This window comes from Catharus ustulatus, chromosome 6, assembly GCF_009819885.2.
Source record: "Catharus ustulatus isolate bCatUst1 chromosome 6, bCatUst1.pri.v2, whole genome shotgun sequence".
NCBI lineage: Eukaryota > Metazoa > Chordata > Aves > Passeriformes > Turdidae > Catharus > Catharus ustulatus.
This window is the reverse complement of record NC_046226.1, coordinates 60,518,894-60,534,974: the sequence shown is the minus strand read 5'-3', so window position 1 is coordinate 60,534,974 and position 16,081 is coordinate 60,518,894. Positions and strand designations below refer to the sequence as shown.

The 16,081-nt window shown below is 43.2% G+C and overlaps 1 protein-coding gene across 4 annotated transcripts in view; it reads left to right on the top strand.

Annotated features, from left to right (window-relative positions):
* Nucleotides 1-16,081, top strand: part of KIAA1549L (KIAA1549 like) — a 126,066-nt gene that overhangs the window by 79,272 nt on the left and 30,713 nt on the right. For all 4 annotated transcript variants that reach the window (XM_033061476.2, XM_033061479.2, XM_033061477.1 and 1 more), the window contains exons 12-15: nucleotides 539-729; nucleotides 4,250-4,377; nucleotides 13,191-13,369; nucleotides 14,856-15,073. In XM_033061476.2, the coding sequence (XP_032917367.1) occupies nucleotides 539-729; nucleotides 4,250-4,377; nucleotides 13,191-13,369; nucleotides 14,856-15,073 (716 nt within the window). The remainder of the gene's footprint in view (nucleotides 1-538; nucleotides 730-4,249; nucleotides 4,378-13,190; nucleotides 13,370-14,855; nucleotides 15,074-16,081) is intronic.

Here is a 16,081-nt window from a genome sequence, read left to right as displayed (position 1 = left end):
AATTTCCTTCCCAGCAGGCAACTGGCAAGCCAGGGGAAATATAATTTCACTGATCTGAAAAAGATTCTTTTCTGGAAAATGTTGCCCATGAAACTTTCTGATGTGTGCCATTTTTACTTTAGCTTGACTGGGAATAAATTACTCCCACCCTCTTTGGAAACACAAATGTTTTGTCAGAGAACGTTTTCTGTGTGGTTTTTTAACTATTTATTTATTTATTTATTTACTCCTAATTTTTTCTTCCACATCCTCATTCTGTCACTGTCTGTCAAAGTAAATTCTGGGGGTGTTACAGCAGGGTAAGAAAGGTTAGCCAAGATCAATTTTATACTAACTAATCATGTGTAAAATGTGTGGAATGGAGGTCTCATCAGAGAATTGGTTTCCTCTTGGGCATTCACACGGTAATCTGTGGATTTTTACCAGTCACTTAAACAATTAAAAAAGTTAAGGAGCAGTGAAAAATTTTACATTGAATTTGAGAATTTAGGTGGAAATGCTGGAAATTTCTGTTCTTTCTCCTGTTTTTTTTTTGCAGCCAGTACAAGGCTTTGACTATGCCAAGCAACACTTGGGTCAGCAGGGAGCAGAGGATGAGGTTTTACCTGTGACTCAGGAGACTGTCATCCTTCCACTTCCAGTCAGGGATGCTCCTGCCTCCCAGGAGAGAGAAACCACCCAGGATGGCAGCACCATCAAAACTGCCAAATCCAATGAAACCAGGAAAAGGTATGGGCTGGATCTGGTGCCTTTCCAGAGGGGTTTCATAGGATATGTGCTGCTGGTTGCTGTGAAGTTTGGCACCTGGGCTCTGTGTGTGGCAGATGGCTCCTCTCCATGATGTATCCCTGGCACAATGCTGGTCTGTGCTGGATTTCTCTCAAAATATGAGAAACAACCGAGTGAAGTCTCACTGAGGGGGTGAAGTGGCTTTTATGTCCATGTTGGTGTTGCACAAGAGATGAGCCCAAATTACATGTGAGACCTGCAGCATGAACACTGGTAATTCCTCAAGGAACCAAATGACAAGTCCTCAGCCACTGTAAATTGCTGTCACTCCAGAACTGGACCCAATGCCTTCACTAGCAGAAGGGGAAACCCTAAACACCCACTAAACTATGGAAGACCTCTAGATCCAAAGCATCTACAGCAGGACAAAACTTTTGAAGTGTGAGAATAGACTAGATAATGTCAGTGTCTAGGGTAAAGTGTCCCAGGTTTGTAGGATCATGGATTCAGGATCCCCAGGAAGCTATATGGCTCCTCTTCTGTGCTGCAGGGTCCAACACCCCCTTAACTCAACTTTATCTACCTTATTTTAAAATCTTCCACTGGTGGGATGATCACAACCTCCTCCAGCAATCTGTTCTCTCCTGCCTTTCGTGTTAGGAAGTTTTACCTCATGTCTGCCTCAACCATCCACAGGATAGCTGAAAATTTCTTGTCTCAGTCCTTGCAGGTGAGGAGAGCAGATTGTCCCTTTATCCCAGCTGTTTTGCATGCTTTGAGGCCAGTTTTTCCTTCACCCGCTCTCCTTGGTTTTAAATGAGGTGGAACTGAGGATGGATACTGAAGGGAAGAGAAGAAAATAAACCTGTTAGGTGAACAGCCTGAATAGAGGTAACTCTATTACTATTGTGCAGCTCCCAGGCATTACACAGGCCTGGCCTCTTGAAGGGATTTGATAACATAGAAATTCCAGAAAAAAAACAAGCTTTCCTAGCTGAGTCACCTCATCTTGTCCAACATTTCCCCCCTTGGAATAAAGGGAAAGCTTGGGATACTCAGCACAGTGTTGCTGCTGAAGGGGAAGGTGTCAGGCAGCACGGTGTGGGGCTGAGGGATTCACACTGCTGCTCTTCTGGGGGTGTGGACATCCCCAGTGGTCATCAGAGGAGGTTTTCCCTGCAGAAAAACAGGCAGAAGGCTCCTGAGCTGGTGCCTGGTTTGCCATACTCCTTTGGCTGGGTAGTAAATCACCTGGAATGTGGACAGAGCTGCCTGCAGGGTGCACCAGCGGAGAGGAGCCAGCTGCAATTGGATGTAAACTGTTCAAATTAAATGGATTCTGCCATTTAATGCCAGGGAGGTGTTGTCCATGCTACAAATCATTGAAATGTGAGGGATAGGTCCTACAGTCCATGTGAACCAAACAGCACCTGTGCCTTTCAAAGTCTTCCATCCTTAGAAGAAATGACAAATGGAAGATGGCTGTGACACCCCAGTGGTTGCTGGTGCTGGGCTGGACAAGTCTTTGCAGGAATTGTTGTTTAAAATGTTTTAAAGCCTCTCCAAAGCCGTGTGTAAATACACATTAAAAATGTAAACCAGCCCTGTTAATTAATCCTCTAACCAAAGTGATTAAGCACTTCACTCAGTCCTTTGAGTGAGTGCAGAAATCCCCCACTTAATCTGCACCATTTTAAACAAATGCTGATAAACAAACTTGATCCAGGAAAATTCTCATTATAAAATGTGCTGAACCTTGGTGGCCTTTTAAGCAAATAACTAAGAGTTAGTTTTCCCTGCTTCAGGGTGATTGCTTGAGTAAGTGAGAACATGTAGAATTTCAGTATTTTTCAATCCCAGGAGCTGTGTCTGGAAATGGAATTCAATGGCTGCTGAAGATGAAGAAATATTTCTTGACCTTTATGTGTTTGCTCTTTCATTCAGGCTACTTTACAGCCTGGAAAGGTCAATTCAAACCAGACAGCCATGAAGTGGCTGGCCACTGATTAGAGTTTCTTCTCTGCCATCACCTCTGAAAGAAATTTCTCAGTTAATAATATGAGGCCCACTTAAAAAGGATGAATATTTGGATTAGTGTCACCACAGAAATAGCTGTGCAAGCTATCCATGCTCACTTCTCTTCTGTGTTCCCAAGTTGAGCAGATTTTCTTCAGGTGTTGGTCTGTCCCTGGATGGATTTTTTTGACTGGGCTGGGATTATTCATTCAGCAGTGACAGACAGGTTTGTAGGGAGGAATCCTGCTTCTCAAAAATTCTTATTTTCAGTAGAATTTCCCAAGGAAATCCACAGGCTGGACTGGGCTGGGTTGCATGCTGAGTTCTCCCAGAGCCCTGTAGCTGGAAAGAGCCTGTCTCAAATTTTACATATTTCCACCTAGGCCATCTTCAAAAGGGAATCCCCAAGAATTGCTTTTCTCATTCTCTCCCTTGCTGTTCTGACCACAGTAAATGCTTTCGACTTGCACCAGGCAGGGTGGCCAGACCTGGAGGCAAATGAATGTTTCAAGCTGATGATACAATATTGGCAATGATTTACAGGATGGTTTTGACAGTTGTTTTTTTTAGTACCATTTTCTGGTTATAGAACCCTTGTGACAGCAGTAGAATTTGATTTGGTTCTTTTTCTCTGTAAATGGAAGTCTCTGTGACTAGGCCCATCTTTTTCCTCTAATGTAACCTCTTACATCACCCTGTCACTGCCCATGACAACTCAGTGGCAGATTGCAGACAGGTTTGTACACTACACAGGTCCTGTGCAGAGTTTTCATTCCCTTTGTGGCAAGTTTCACACATGAAAAAAAAAGTGACTGTGCCTGGATGTGGACTAGCACCAAATGCACTGTTTTCTACTGTGGCCTGCATTAGGATTTGAGAAACATGTCCACCCCAAAAAGCAGAGAAGCTGTGGTGGGAGCTGGCTGCTCATTTCTGTCCCTGCTCTTTGCTGGGAGCGAATTCCCAGTGGTTCTGCCCTCCCTCCTCACCATGGGCAGGGACCAGTTTCAGGACAAGGATATGCAATGGCTGATTAAAACAAGCATTTCCTTAGGGGTGCTGGTTAAACCAAAAGGAGAAAGGAATTCTCTCATCACGTTGTGTGTGCATTTATGCAAAACGAGCCAGTGTATTTTGCACTGTGGCTGACAATAGCTGACTGCAAATGCAGGCTAAATAATAAAGGGATCGGTTTAGCCACACATCCTAAAGCAAAGGGCTGCTTTGTTTTGTCTGGGTTAATGGCACTGACTTGACAATGGGGCTTTTTGTCCTCGGTGGTGGCACTTTTTATCACTGTGGGGCTCGTGCAGGAGGGGCAGCTGCACCCCAAGCCACCTTCAGTTGCTGTGTGCTGCTTTTATCCCATCTCCTGCTGGTGCCCAACCAGGCTTGGAAAACTCAGTGATGCAAACAGTGTGAATGGAATCACCTTGGGAGGAGGTCTGGGAGGAGGTCTGGGAGGGGAATCTCACTCCTGCCTTGTTGCTGTGGTTCCTTGCAGCCGGTCCCCGAGTCGCAGCGGCTCCATCCTCAGCGATGGCTCGGGGAAGCCCAGCTCCAGCAGGAGCTCCCTGCAGAAAGTGATGGCACCGCAGAAGGCGGCGAAAGAAGAGGGGAGGAAAAGGAATGGTGAGGAATGTTCACTGTGGTCACACCCACACAGCCACCAGGGAACTTGGAAACAACTTCTGGTACCCTCAGCAGTCTCTGGGCACACTGTGTGGGGCTCATTCTGTTTCCCCTTTGCTTCTCCAGATCCCATGAAACATCACAGTGTTTGTTCTGGGTGTGGAAGCTTTTTTTTACAAGTTTTCTTGCCTTTTTGTTTTCCCTCTTTTTTTCTTTTTTTCTTGGAATACCAGTAAACTGACAAAGATGTTGGGTTTGCACCTTTTTTTCATTGTGTAGATCCCTAAGATATTAATTTCCTCTTCTGCTGCTGCTAAGCTGGCCCAGGTCTGATGATGATGAATTAATTAGATAAAAATTAATTTGAGAAAGTGTGAAACATTCAGTGCTTTGTCTTTCCTCACATCCATGGCACACCTGTTTGTCATTAACACCTGCTGTCAGCTTTTTCTGATGCACCTGGGATGCCACACTGGATGCTTCCTACAAGACCTTGGTTGATGGTGGTGACCTTGTGACTCGAGATGGATCAGGAACATCTGATGAGAGAAGTCCCCAGACCCCTTTTTCCCCTGCTTTTCTTCTCTCTGCTTATTTTTCCTGATAAAGTCATAGCTTTGTTTCCATAACTATGTTTTCCTTATGAATAGAAAACTGGCTAACAGGTTCTAAGTTTCAAGGGGGTTAATTAATTTTTCACTGTATGAAATGTAGCTCATTTTACAGGACAACAACATTTGTGTTTTCCACAGTTAAAAGCTGTAATTTGTGATGTCTTCCTCCTTACCCACCCAGGAAAGCCAATATTCAAACCAGTGCCAAGTGCTGTTTACATGGGTGGAAAAAATAATTTAGTGAAGGTATTTTTTGTCTTGTTAGGTTTTAGAAAGAAAACCTAACAAAGAAAAAATTTTTTAAGAAAATTGGTAAGAACTCAGTTTTGTTTGTTTTTTTAAAGAATTGACTAGCACCTTTCTTCTGATGGGGGCTATAGTGCATTTCTAGAACATCCATATGCTACCTAAAATATCTCTGAATGTAGTAGAAGGAAATAGTGACCCCTTATTTTAAATCTAAATTTCATTAGCATCTGGGAGGAACCTGTGCATGAGACTACTCCTGGTAGAGACTTCTGCTCCTTCTGGGTGATCTCTCTTCACTCAACTGCCATGACTCTAAAAAGGGTCACCTGGCAGAGACAGGAGAGGGAATAAACACCTTGTTTCCTGGTATAGGGGAAGATTTTAGCTGTAGGCAGATCTTTATTGTATGTTTAGGAGAGTTTCCCCAAACAACCCTTTCAGAACAGCTTCTGAGGAGGAGGACGTGGTCGCGGCAGATGAAATGACCTCCCCTCATCAGAATTAATGGAGCTCAGTTTGGAGTTGTGTGATCCCAAATGCCTGTTGAAGTTGAAATTAAAACCCAAAACCTCAAGGCACCCATTATATCACAGAGCCAGCACTTGGCTCCCCGTGCTGTGTTCACGAACACCGCTGTCACCTCTGGAAATTTGTACTTTCTGCAGGGTTTTACCTTTATCCAGAGTGTTTAGCACCCACAGAAGGTGTTGTTTTTCCTTCCAGTCTCAGCAGGAAGCTGCTTTTCTCCCAGCTGTTTGCCTGAGCCTGCTTCAGCTCCCCAGCCTGGCTGGTGGCTCACACACCTTGGCAAAAGCAGCAGCAGATTTTCTCCTCTGAGAAGCAGCAAACTGGAATGAATCCCTTGATGGTCACATGTTGGATCTGGGGACTCCAAGTCAGAATGGCTCATTAGTTGCCATAGCTACAGACCAATTTTAGATTCTATTTCTTGCTGACATTTAGTTGCAGGGAGGAATGACAGCACTGGATGTTACCTCAGTATGTAAATTCTACATGGCTCGGATCAAAATTGGCTCCACATGGAGTGTGTCAGGGCTGTGAGTGAACAATGTGAAACCAGCACAGACTGACAGGCTTGGCTTCAGGACCTGATGCTTTGGAGGATCAGGAGAACTCTCCAGCTGAGCATTATTTCTACAGAAAACCCAACATATCTGCTTGAATCAAACAGTGATAAGATTTTGTAAGATAACAGCATGTTTTTCCTTGAAAAACACTTATTATTACATTAATAGAAAGTTTTCTTTCTAGAAGTTGATGAGCTCTACATTCATTTACTCTAGGCACTCAAAAAAACCCCAAAACATTTTTTAGAAAGTGCCCAGTTATGTTGTTAGAGGATGTAATATGCCAACAGAGGTACTGGCAGTTTCTGAGATGGGTTTGTAAGAGAATGTGGAAGAGAAGAACAGGAGATTAGCAATTCTGCCCATCATTTATCAGGCCAAACATCATTCAGGGAGAAGCAAATGGCTGAACCCCCTCAGACCTAGAGAACTAAACCAGCCCACAGTGCAACCTTTCCTTTCTCCAGCTCCTCTCTAAATGAAGTCAATGAAATCAAGGCAGGTTGTTCTTCAACCATGAAGTGCTTGATCTTGCAACCTTCCCATGAATATCTTTGGAAGAGTGTGAGTGCTTGTTCCTTTTTTTTTAGAGAAAACCAGAAGTTTTGATTTGCTAACAATTTTTGATGAAGCATATGACTCCCCAACTAAGAACTTGTGTGATTGAGCTCAGGTTTATACTTAAACCTCACCACCACAGGTGGAGGTGTACAAGCAGCATTCCCAAAGAGTCAAACTTTGTGGAAGAAACCTTTCCCACTTGGACCAATTTCTCATTTTCCAATCATTTGGACATTGTCTTTGAAAACAGATGTAGTTTGTCAGAAGACATTCAGTCAAGGACTTCACTCCTTTTTAAAATATCAGTCTCTAAGACTTCATTTCCTTTGTCCAGGCAAGAGCTGTCTACAGGAGCAAAGTGGCAGGGGAAAAAACTTGTCTGTATTATTGGTTTAGCTAAATCAAAGGGATTTTTGGGTGTAAGTCAGCCAAGCTTTGATACATTGCCTCCTTTATTCCACAAAAGCGTGGGCCACTAGTTTTCACTCGGAGCTGTTTTTCTGAATTTCTGAGCAGTTGTCTATGGTGACTCAAAATAAAATGAAATATGGCAAGAGCCCCACTGTGTAGTGGCACTGATGTAGCAACTTGGACACAGAGTTAGCTGGGAGAGCTGGTGGATCCCCAAAAAAAACCCTTTTTCTGCCTTTTTTGTGCAGGGAAGCACAGGTCAGAATGGAAAGGGGCTGCTTCCAGAGGGGCTTGGCCAACTGGGACAGATCTCTGGAGGTAAAATCCAGTCAGAAATGAATCCTGACAAGTGCATTGGAGCACCTGTGTAAATTTGGAGTGAGATGATTCCCCCTCATGATGCCTGTGTCTTTGAAAGGCTAAGAAATCAGAAGAAGGATTAAGGGAAGAATTTATGGTGTAGAGGAGGAAGCCTTCTCTTGTCATCATCCATTTCCTCATCCTGAAGCATTATTTTCATTTGCCCCCTAAAAGGAGTTAATTAGGGATTTTTTCTGACTCTTCACCTCCTCACAGCAAACTCCTACGCTTTTTGCAGTAATTTACTACATTTAACCACAGGGGGGGTAAAAATCCCCAAGAATAAACAAAATCCACCTGTTCAGCTGAAATCCTGTGTGCTGGCACCAATTGCTATTGAACATCCCAGAAATTTTACACGTTGATTTCCTTTTCTCCCAAGATTTCAGCCTGTGTGACACAGACTAATTCTTCCCTTTACTGTTTCCATTTCTTCCATTGCCTTTTTGCTTTTTTTTTGTTATTTATTTGCTTTAAATAGTGAGAGCACTGTCAACCCTGCTAGCATCCTGCTGGTGAATGTGAACCCTTTTTTTCTTCAGACTTAATATAATTTCTTTTTTTTTTGGACCCTTTTTGGTTGCTGTTTTCATGACAAGAAAATACTGCCTGCTGTGTTGCTGTGATGCCTGTTCCAGCAGGTCTCTGAGGGATCTGGGATCTGCAAATGGTCACAAAATGAAATAATTCTTCATCCACATTTGCCTTCCTCTCTGGATGACTTTTGCTCTGCCTCTAATGGAGTCTGACAGGAGTTTTCATGCAAGCAGTAGTGTAAAGAGATGTAGATGTTCATGCCCTCAGACCCAGTGGCAGTCTGGATGGCAGAGATTTTTCACTAATATGTCAGCACTGAAGACAATGTTTTAAAATTTAAAAAAATTTTTTTTTACAGTTTTATTGTGCAAACAGAAAACTATTTCTGCAAAGGTTTTTACAACTCCTGGGGCAACACTTCATTAAAGAAGCTCCCTGTCTATTGTGTGTTCATCATCCTTGTCAGTTTAATAATTTTCTTTTAATTAGTGAACATACCCACTTATTACAGAAGTGTCACCCAACAAAAGGGGCTGGTGGATTCACTGGAAACTTTGTGAAATATGTGATCTCTTTTTGAAAGACTTTAATGTTTAGAAAGATGAGGCAGATGTGGTTGGAGAAGAAGACATAACCATAGAGAGAGATCCTTGCTCCTGCTTATAAGGACAGGAAACCTTCACAGCAAGAGAACAAAACAAGCAGCTAAGGGACAAGTACTGACCCTGTGCACACAGTTCCATTGGAAACCTGCAAATATTGCTTTGGAGAGCTCAAATTACCTGCTCAGGTCCCTGTTTCAGGATACCAGTTTCAGGATCCCAGGAAGTCTGTAAGCTGTCTGCTTCCCAAAATATAATATTTGTGCTGTTTGTGAGAGGTTTAGCACTGTCTCACAGCTGGGGTAATTTCAGAGGGTGTGTGTGCACACAAGTGTGTTTTCTGTTACACTGCAATATCTTACAGAGGTGCTTCTGTCCAGGACAGGTTCAGATAGACACTAATGTTGGGAAACTTATATTTTCACTTATAAACTCTTTCAGAAACAGATTTTATTTTTTTTAATTGCTCAAAGCTCATGTTTGTATCTTTCTGGAGATAATCATCTGACCAAAGCAATGACTTGGATGATATAGAAAAAAGTCTATTTTTTTTCCTTTATATAGAGATTTTCTCAAAAATGAAAATTAGTTCCCTATTATTAAATCATGTTCACGAGTCAGGATTTCTGTTTGAAGTACTGATACCTGGGCTTTTTCCTAAGGAGTTATTTTAGGTAGGTGACATTGCTTTCTCTTTGCCAAACTGCAGGTATATTCTGTAGGTATGGTTAGCATGTTTGCCTTCCCTTCATGTAAAATAAATCTTCAAAAATACTTTATTGAGTGATGTAAGAAAAGGCAGAGCATGTCCACCTGCTTGCAGGCGTTTCCCAAGTTTTGGCTTTATGTGTTTTCTCTGTTGATGTCATTCTTTGTCTGAGGACTTCCAAAATTTTTCAAACCGCTTCTGAGCAGGACAGGACTAATCTTTGTTTCAGGTGTCTGGCTGAAAGCTTAATAGATTCACAGGCAATTTAAATGTCTTTAATTTTATTTTTTTTTTAGTGCAGGTATTTCAGTCCTTTTTTTCTTAATTCCAGCATATTTTGATGAGGAAGAAGGGAGAAAAGACAAGTAGAGAGAAAGAGAGAGGAGACAAAAAATCTTCTGTGGCCCTCATTGAAATCTTTGTCTGACAAAAGTATCACTTTTTGGACTCTAAATCATTAACTAGATAAAAATAGAATAGCTCACGTGTCTAATTGTCTTTTGAGTATTCAGAGCTGCAGTCCCGGAGCCCCTTTTCCTTGGGACCAGCTGGTCATGGGTGGGCAGCACCACCTGCTGGCATTCCTGGCTGGAATGGTGCAGAGCTGCATGGAAAGGGGAGGACAGCATCCCTGGGGCTTCAGGGATGCTCCTGCTCCTCAGGGACCCAGGGCCACGCTGTTCTGTCACTGCACCTGGCAGCCAACACCAATAAATGATTGCTCTGGGGAGATCTTCGTGTGCTGCAGTCACAGAAAGATCAGGAGGGGTAGCTCGATTCAGTGGAACATGGGCCATGAGATAACTTGCATGAGGTATTTCTGAGATGGGAAATTGCTGGTATGTAGTGATTAGGTTGGGTTTTGCCTTTTCTGAGCTTCTGAGTCTCACTCTGTGCTCACACAAAGAATGCAGGAACAGGTAAAACAACTCCACAGTAGTGCTGGAATGCATCGGTTTCAAAACAGAAATTTAAAATATCACTTTTAAACCATGCTGCTAGCTAGAATAAGCAAGAGTGATTATTGTGGGTGACTATAAAGAGTGTGTGGGCAGTTTCCTGAAGTTTCCCAGTTGCTGAGATGCTGTGATGGGTGCACTGGCCCAGGGCAGGGATACACAGCAGAAAAAAACAACTTCAGGACTTCTCCAGCGTTTCTCTGAACTTTCTTTGGTTTGATTTTCAAAGATTGGAGGTTGTTGTAGTTCAGTCATAAAAGCTTGCTGTAAATTCTCTTGGGAGGAGATGGATAGGAGCAAATGATGAAATTCCCAGTGCTTGCTATGGTTGACTGCCAATGCAGATTATAGCATGTGCCAGTGGCTGCAGGTCACAGGCTCTATCACCTACCAGTGATAAAGGGGAAGTGGGAAAACTTTTAGATTATAAATGAACAAATGCTAAAGTAAGGTGGAATAAAATTCCAAATTCTAGTCCCATTTGGCTCTCATTTCCATGCTGGTAGCACTGCAGTGGGTGCAGGAGCTGTGCTCACCTTTGAAGGTGATACTGAGGGTGCTCTGTGGTGTTAGTGCTCCCCATCAGAATTAGCTGTCACCTGTGGTTTCTGATTATTTTCACCTTTTTTTTTTTTTTTTCCCTTCAATGAGTCATTAAGAAAAACCCTTAGTTTCTGCTCCTGAAACAAAGTCTGAGGGGACACTCCATGCATCTGCAGGTAGTTGAGCTCTCTGTGGTTTCAAAATCCCTGCAGGGAAGAGCATCCATGCTTTATTTTTATACTCACTGTAAGGTGAATGCCTGCCTGCTCACATGTGGTCGGTGGCAGGTGAGGATCCCCTCCTTCTCTGGTCCTGCTGTTGTGCTTCTTTCCTGTTTGGACAGTTCTGTGGGGCTGCAGGGACAATATTTAATGGTGACACAGTGATTTGACCCATCTGTTGCTCAGCAGCTCAAGTGGTGCCCACTCCAATCACTGAGCACAGACAGAGATAATGAGCTTACTCAGTGGGTTCATATTTTATGTTACTGCTGTCAAATATTTCCTTACCAAAATCATTGGCTGTCTAAACTGCTGAGTTTATACAAGTCCATTGTAATTTGTGCAGTGATTAAATATTAAACCAGAGTGTATTTTCAGAGGAAATAAATTTAGAGCAGACCACTTTGTTCTTTAGCAGAAGATCTCTGCTCCTGTCAGTTAGGAAATGGAGCAAGCATTCTTCCCTCTAATAGCATAATTATTCAAAACTGTTTGCAAAGATCTCCTTGTAGCATTTGTGCTCGTGCTTTAGTGTCATTCTTTCATTTCAAAATGTGGGTTAGAGTTTTCAGATTCAACAGCTGACAAAGTGATGCAGGTTTGCAAAGAAAATTTGGAGGAGAAAGGGCCCAATTGCATGTGGAAGAGTTATTAATTTTTATAGAAATCTAAAACTAAAGATACTTTGCCATGCCATTTAATTTTAAAGATTTACAGAAGCCTTTTTCTGACTCTTAAGAAATTGTAACAGTTTAACTTCACAGAGACCTGAGGTACTGCTTGCAAAGCAAAAAATTAACATAAGATTAGATACCATCAGTTTCTTAAGAATTTTAACACACAGTAGAAACACACTTTTATTTTAATAAATGGTGCTTTTAGCATTAATAAGTTTTGAAAGAGAAACCTACTTATTTTAGCAGATTTTGACTATGCCCTTGGTTTTGCAGCATAAGACAGGAAAAAAGCTGCACTCTTGGGTTTGATCAGGTGTAGCTACTGGTGCCTTGGCACTTGGGCACCTGTGTCTGCATTTCCATGTGAAACCTAGGAAATCAATCTCAGTCTCATAATTTGAAGGTTGTGAGTTCAATCCTCACATGGGGCACCACTTTATCACTTTTTTATCTTCTTTTTTATCTTCCTGATTGAATTGAATGCACAAGAGATGGTGTTTTGTGTTTGGGCTCAAATGTTTATTAATTCTTACCCATATTACAGTGAGTGCTACAGCACTTGTAGCTAACAAGCTAAAAATGGTGAAATGACAATGTATCTCTCTCTACAAGGTCTTTTAAGGCTTAACTGCCCAATCAAGAACTAAAACCTAAATTATTTTTACTTTTGACCCAGTGACCAAACACCTGACCTGCAGTGTGGCATTTTTTATCCAGTCACAAAAGTACCACAAAGACCCATGAAAGGAAGGAGATGAAGAAAGAAACCTCTGCCCCAAAACCTCCATCTTGCCCTCCATGTATTGCTATATTCTAAAACCCCAAATCCTAAATTTTTCACCCTGTGATATTACACATTTCTACTCAAACTACTCGCCAGTGATTCCAGTTCTGTCATTCAGTTTTTGGAAGCCTTCTCCAAGGACTCAGGTCAGAAGCAGTGTTCTCCAGGGGGTCAGTGCTTGACAGCACAGAAAGTCCAAAACTCCCAATTTCAGGATTCCAACAACATCTACTTAACTTTCATTGTCATTTCCATACAATTTCCTGGGGCATTCTTTTCCTTTTTTCCATCTTATTGGCGCAGATTGGAAATCAACCTTCTCTGGGGAAGCGACAGACAATCCTTTGAGTACATAATGTTTCCTGTGACATAACAGGATGTTTTTCCTGGTGTAAAGTTCTCCCAGCCCTGCACCTCGAGTGCACCATTAACCCAGATTTCCCCCTGAGCATGCAGCAGAGATGTCTGTGTGTGCTGAGTGAGTTTGCTGTGCTCTAGTGGCCGTGAGTGATGAAGAGGAAGGAGGGATTCTCTTTGACAACGTGGCCAAGTCCGCCGTGGACCCCTTTGACACCTCCTCGGGCTCGGTGCAGCTCATTGCCATCAAACCCGTGGCTCTCCCTGCTGTCCATGCTGCTTCAGAGAGGAGCCAGGAGTCTGCCATCATCAATGGGGAGGTAAGGACTGCCTGGGAGTGCCTCCAGCTGTTCCCTTGGCTGCAGCCACAAGTGGGAGGATCTTCAGCCTGTTAGAGTTGAGGGCAGGTAGAAGCTTCTCACCTTTATGGTGTGTAAAGTCCCATTAGCAGTGTGGGCTCAGAGAGCTGAGAATTTCAGATTTGCTCTTTCACAGTGCACCTGTGAATGCCTGCAGCCTTGGAAGAGGTGATTTTCTATATTCCTGCCCTCCCAGTGTCCCTCTCTCCTATTAAAAAAAAAAAAAAAAAAAGCAGAATAAGATAATTTCCTACATGAATTCTGTGGCAGTGTAGGAAAATATGTATAGATCATCTGGGTGCCAAGCTGATCTTTCTACACTGGGCAATATAATCTCAATCAGAGAAAAGGGATGCAGTGGGACATGGCCTTTCTCTGCACTCCAGCCTGTGCACAGAGGAAAAAAGTGGGGTGGCACAAATGCCTGCTCCAGATGCTGGCCAAAAAGCATGCTTTGACTGCAATACTTATGTTTTCATGTAGATTTAATCAAGACCAGTATATTTACAAAGGGCTGAGGCTTTTAGGAAGTTGTTGAACATGATGGGAACAAGCCACTGAGGTGCCTTGTTTACAAACTCAAACTCAAACTGCAGCAGTCATTTAAACAGCTAAAACCAGTTTAAAAGCAGCAGGGAAGGCTGCTGCCAGGGACACGGTAAAAGACTGTCATCAGAGGCCCCATGTGGGATTGGATTATTGCAGCCTGTTGTGCTCCATTTCATACTTGTATTCTAAGTCCTGATGTACCATGTAGCTTCCAAACTTGGGGAAAGGCTTATTTAGCTTTCAGCACCTCTTTTCTGTACGGCAGCAGGATGACACTGCTGATGCTGTGTGCAGCCTTACACACAAAATTCCTGTAGTTTGAGAAGACTGTGGAATTTGACTCTGGAAGCACAAAGCTCAAGGAAATTCCTGATTTCCAAGTAACTTGCAGTTTGAAGCAGGAGGGAAATTTTCTCAGTACTTCGAAGAAACCGCGGGACTAAACCGTACTGGGACAGACCAAAAAATTAGAGATTTGGGAGGAAGCATAGAAACAAAAGAAACATTTGGTGGCATTTCACTGGAGTTCTTCCCCAGCAACCAATGGTGACTTACTGAAGGTTTTGTGCAGCCAGGGAAGATGTCTCTGCACCTCAGCAGAGTTTCCACGAGTGAGCTGTGCCCGTGGGTCACAGCCCTTGGCTGACACCGCCCGTGTTTTTCCTTCGTGGGTGTCTCTGAGTCACTGTTGTAATGGCACACAGCTTTTTTAGGCTAAAATTATTTAACCATCTGCCAAGCCATAAAAATGCAGCGGCTCTGTTCACTTGCAGCTCCTCGCTGCGTGCAGATGGCACGGTGTGGCACACAGGGATGACACGCGCGGCGTGCCGAGCACAAGATCCTCTGGAGGTAGCCAGCCCACCAGCAGCCCTGCAAACATCTTCTTGCCTTTCAGGTGAACAAGGCTTTGAAGCAGAAGTCTGATATAGAGCACTACCGCAACAAGCTGCGCCTGAAAGCCAAGAGGAAAGGGTACTATGATTTCCCACAGGTTGATAATAACAAGGCGCTGACAGACAGAAAGAGGATGTACGAGAAAAACCAGAAAGAGCTTGACCACGTTTTGGATCCAGATGCAGATGTCTCATCTCCTTTTGCTGAGCCTAAGAACAGGTGAGACTTTTTATTTTGTGGTTCTTCATCTGGGAGGTGAGTTGAGTTTGTGGGGCTGTTTGAGGAGCCAGGTGTTTGTTGTGTGGTCACTGGTCCCTTCTGCTTTTTGGAGAAAATTCACACAGCCCATGGAAAGCCTGTCCCCTGGGAAAGGTGCAGTGTGGTTAAAAACAGACAAAGGGAAAGAAAGAAAATTAAGGGAAGGGACTGTTGCAAGTTCTTGTGAGTCATTCTCAAAGGTAAACAGAAAAAGTGGTAGTAATGTTATTGGTGATACTCAGAGGAGACTTTGGGCAGGAAGTTAGCATCTGAATTGGTTCTTTTTCAAAATACAGTGGTGTTGCTATTTTATCATTATTTTAATCTGAGTTAACTATTGCAGTGGGCATGAGCTAGCAGAACCAGTGTGCTGTCCATGTAATTCCTGCAGTGATGTGTGTTGTGTGTGCCTGTTATTGGTGATCTTCCTGTGCCTTTAACAGAGAAATTTATCATTTGCTCATCTGTCACGTGAAGCTGGCACGTTGTGTAACACTGCCAATGTTTGATTAACACTTCCCTGTCTCCTGAGGATGGCATAGGAGCAGCATTCCACACCCCATTTTAGAAATGAGGGGGCAGTGCAGGTTATGCTGTGGGTGGGTGCTCTGTGCTGGTGCTCTCTGAAACACAAACTGGCACCTTGGAAAGAGGAGATCACACCAGTCCTGCCCCAGGAATGACACAGAGTACACATTCCTCTTCCTTGGAAGGTGTGAAGGATGATGAGAGTGTGTTTGCCATTACACCTTGCACAAGAGTGGTTGCTGTAATCAGGGACTAAAATCAGCTGATCCACGAGAGAAAATGGGACACTGAAGCACCTTTCCTTTGGAAATGGCCCTCAGGACTGGAGGTGCAATCTTGCAGCTTATCTCCTGGAAAGCTCAGACCAAAATTTTCCTCTGAGAGTAAATTGTCTGCGATCAAAGCCTCTCTGGTGACACAGGCATTGCACACAGTGCCACT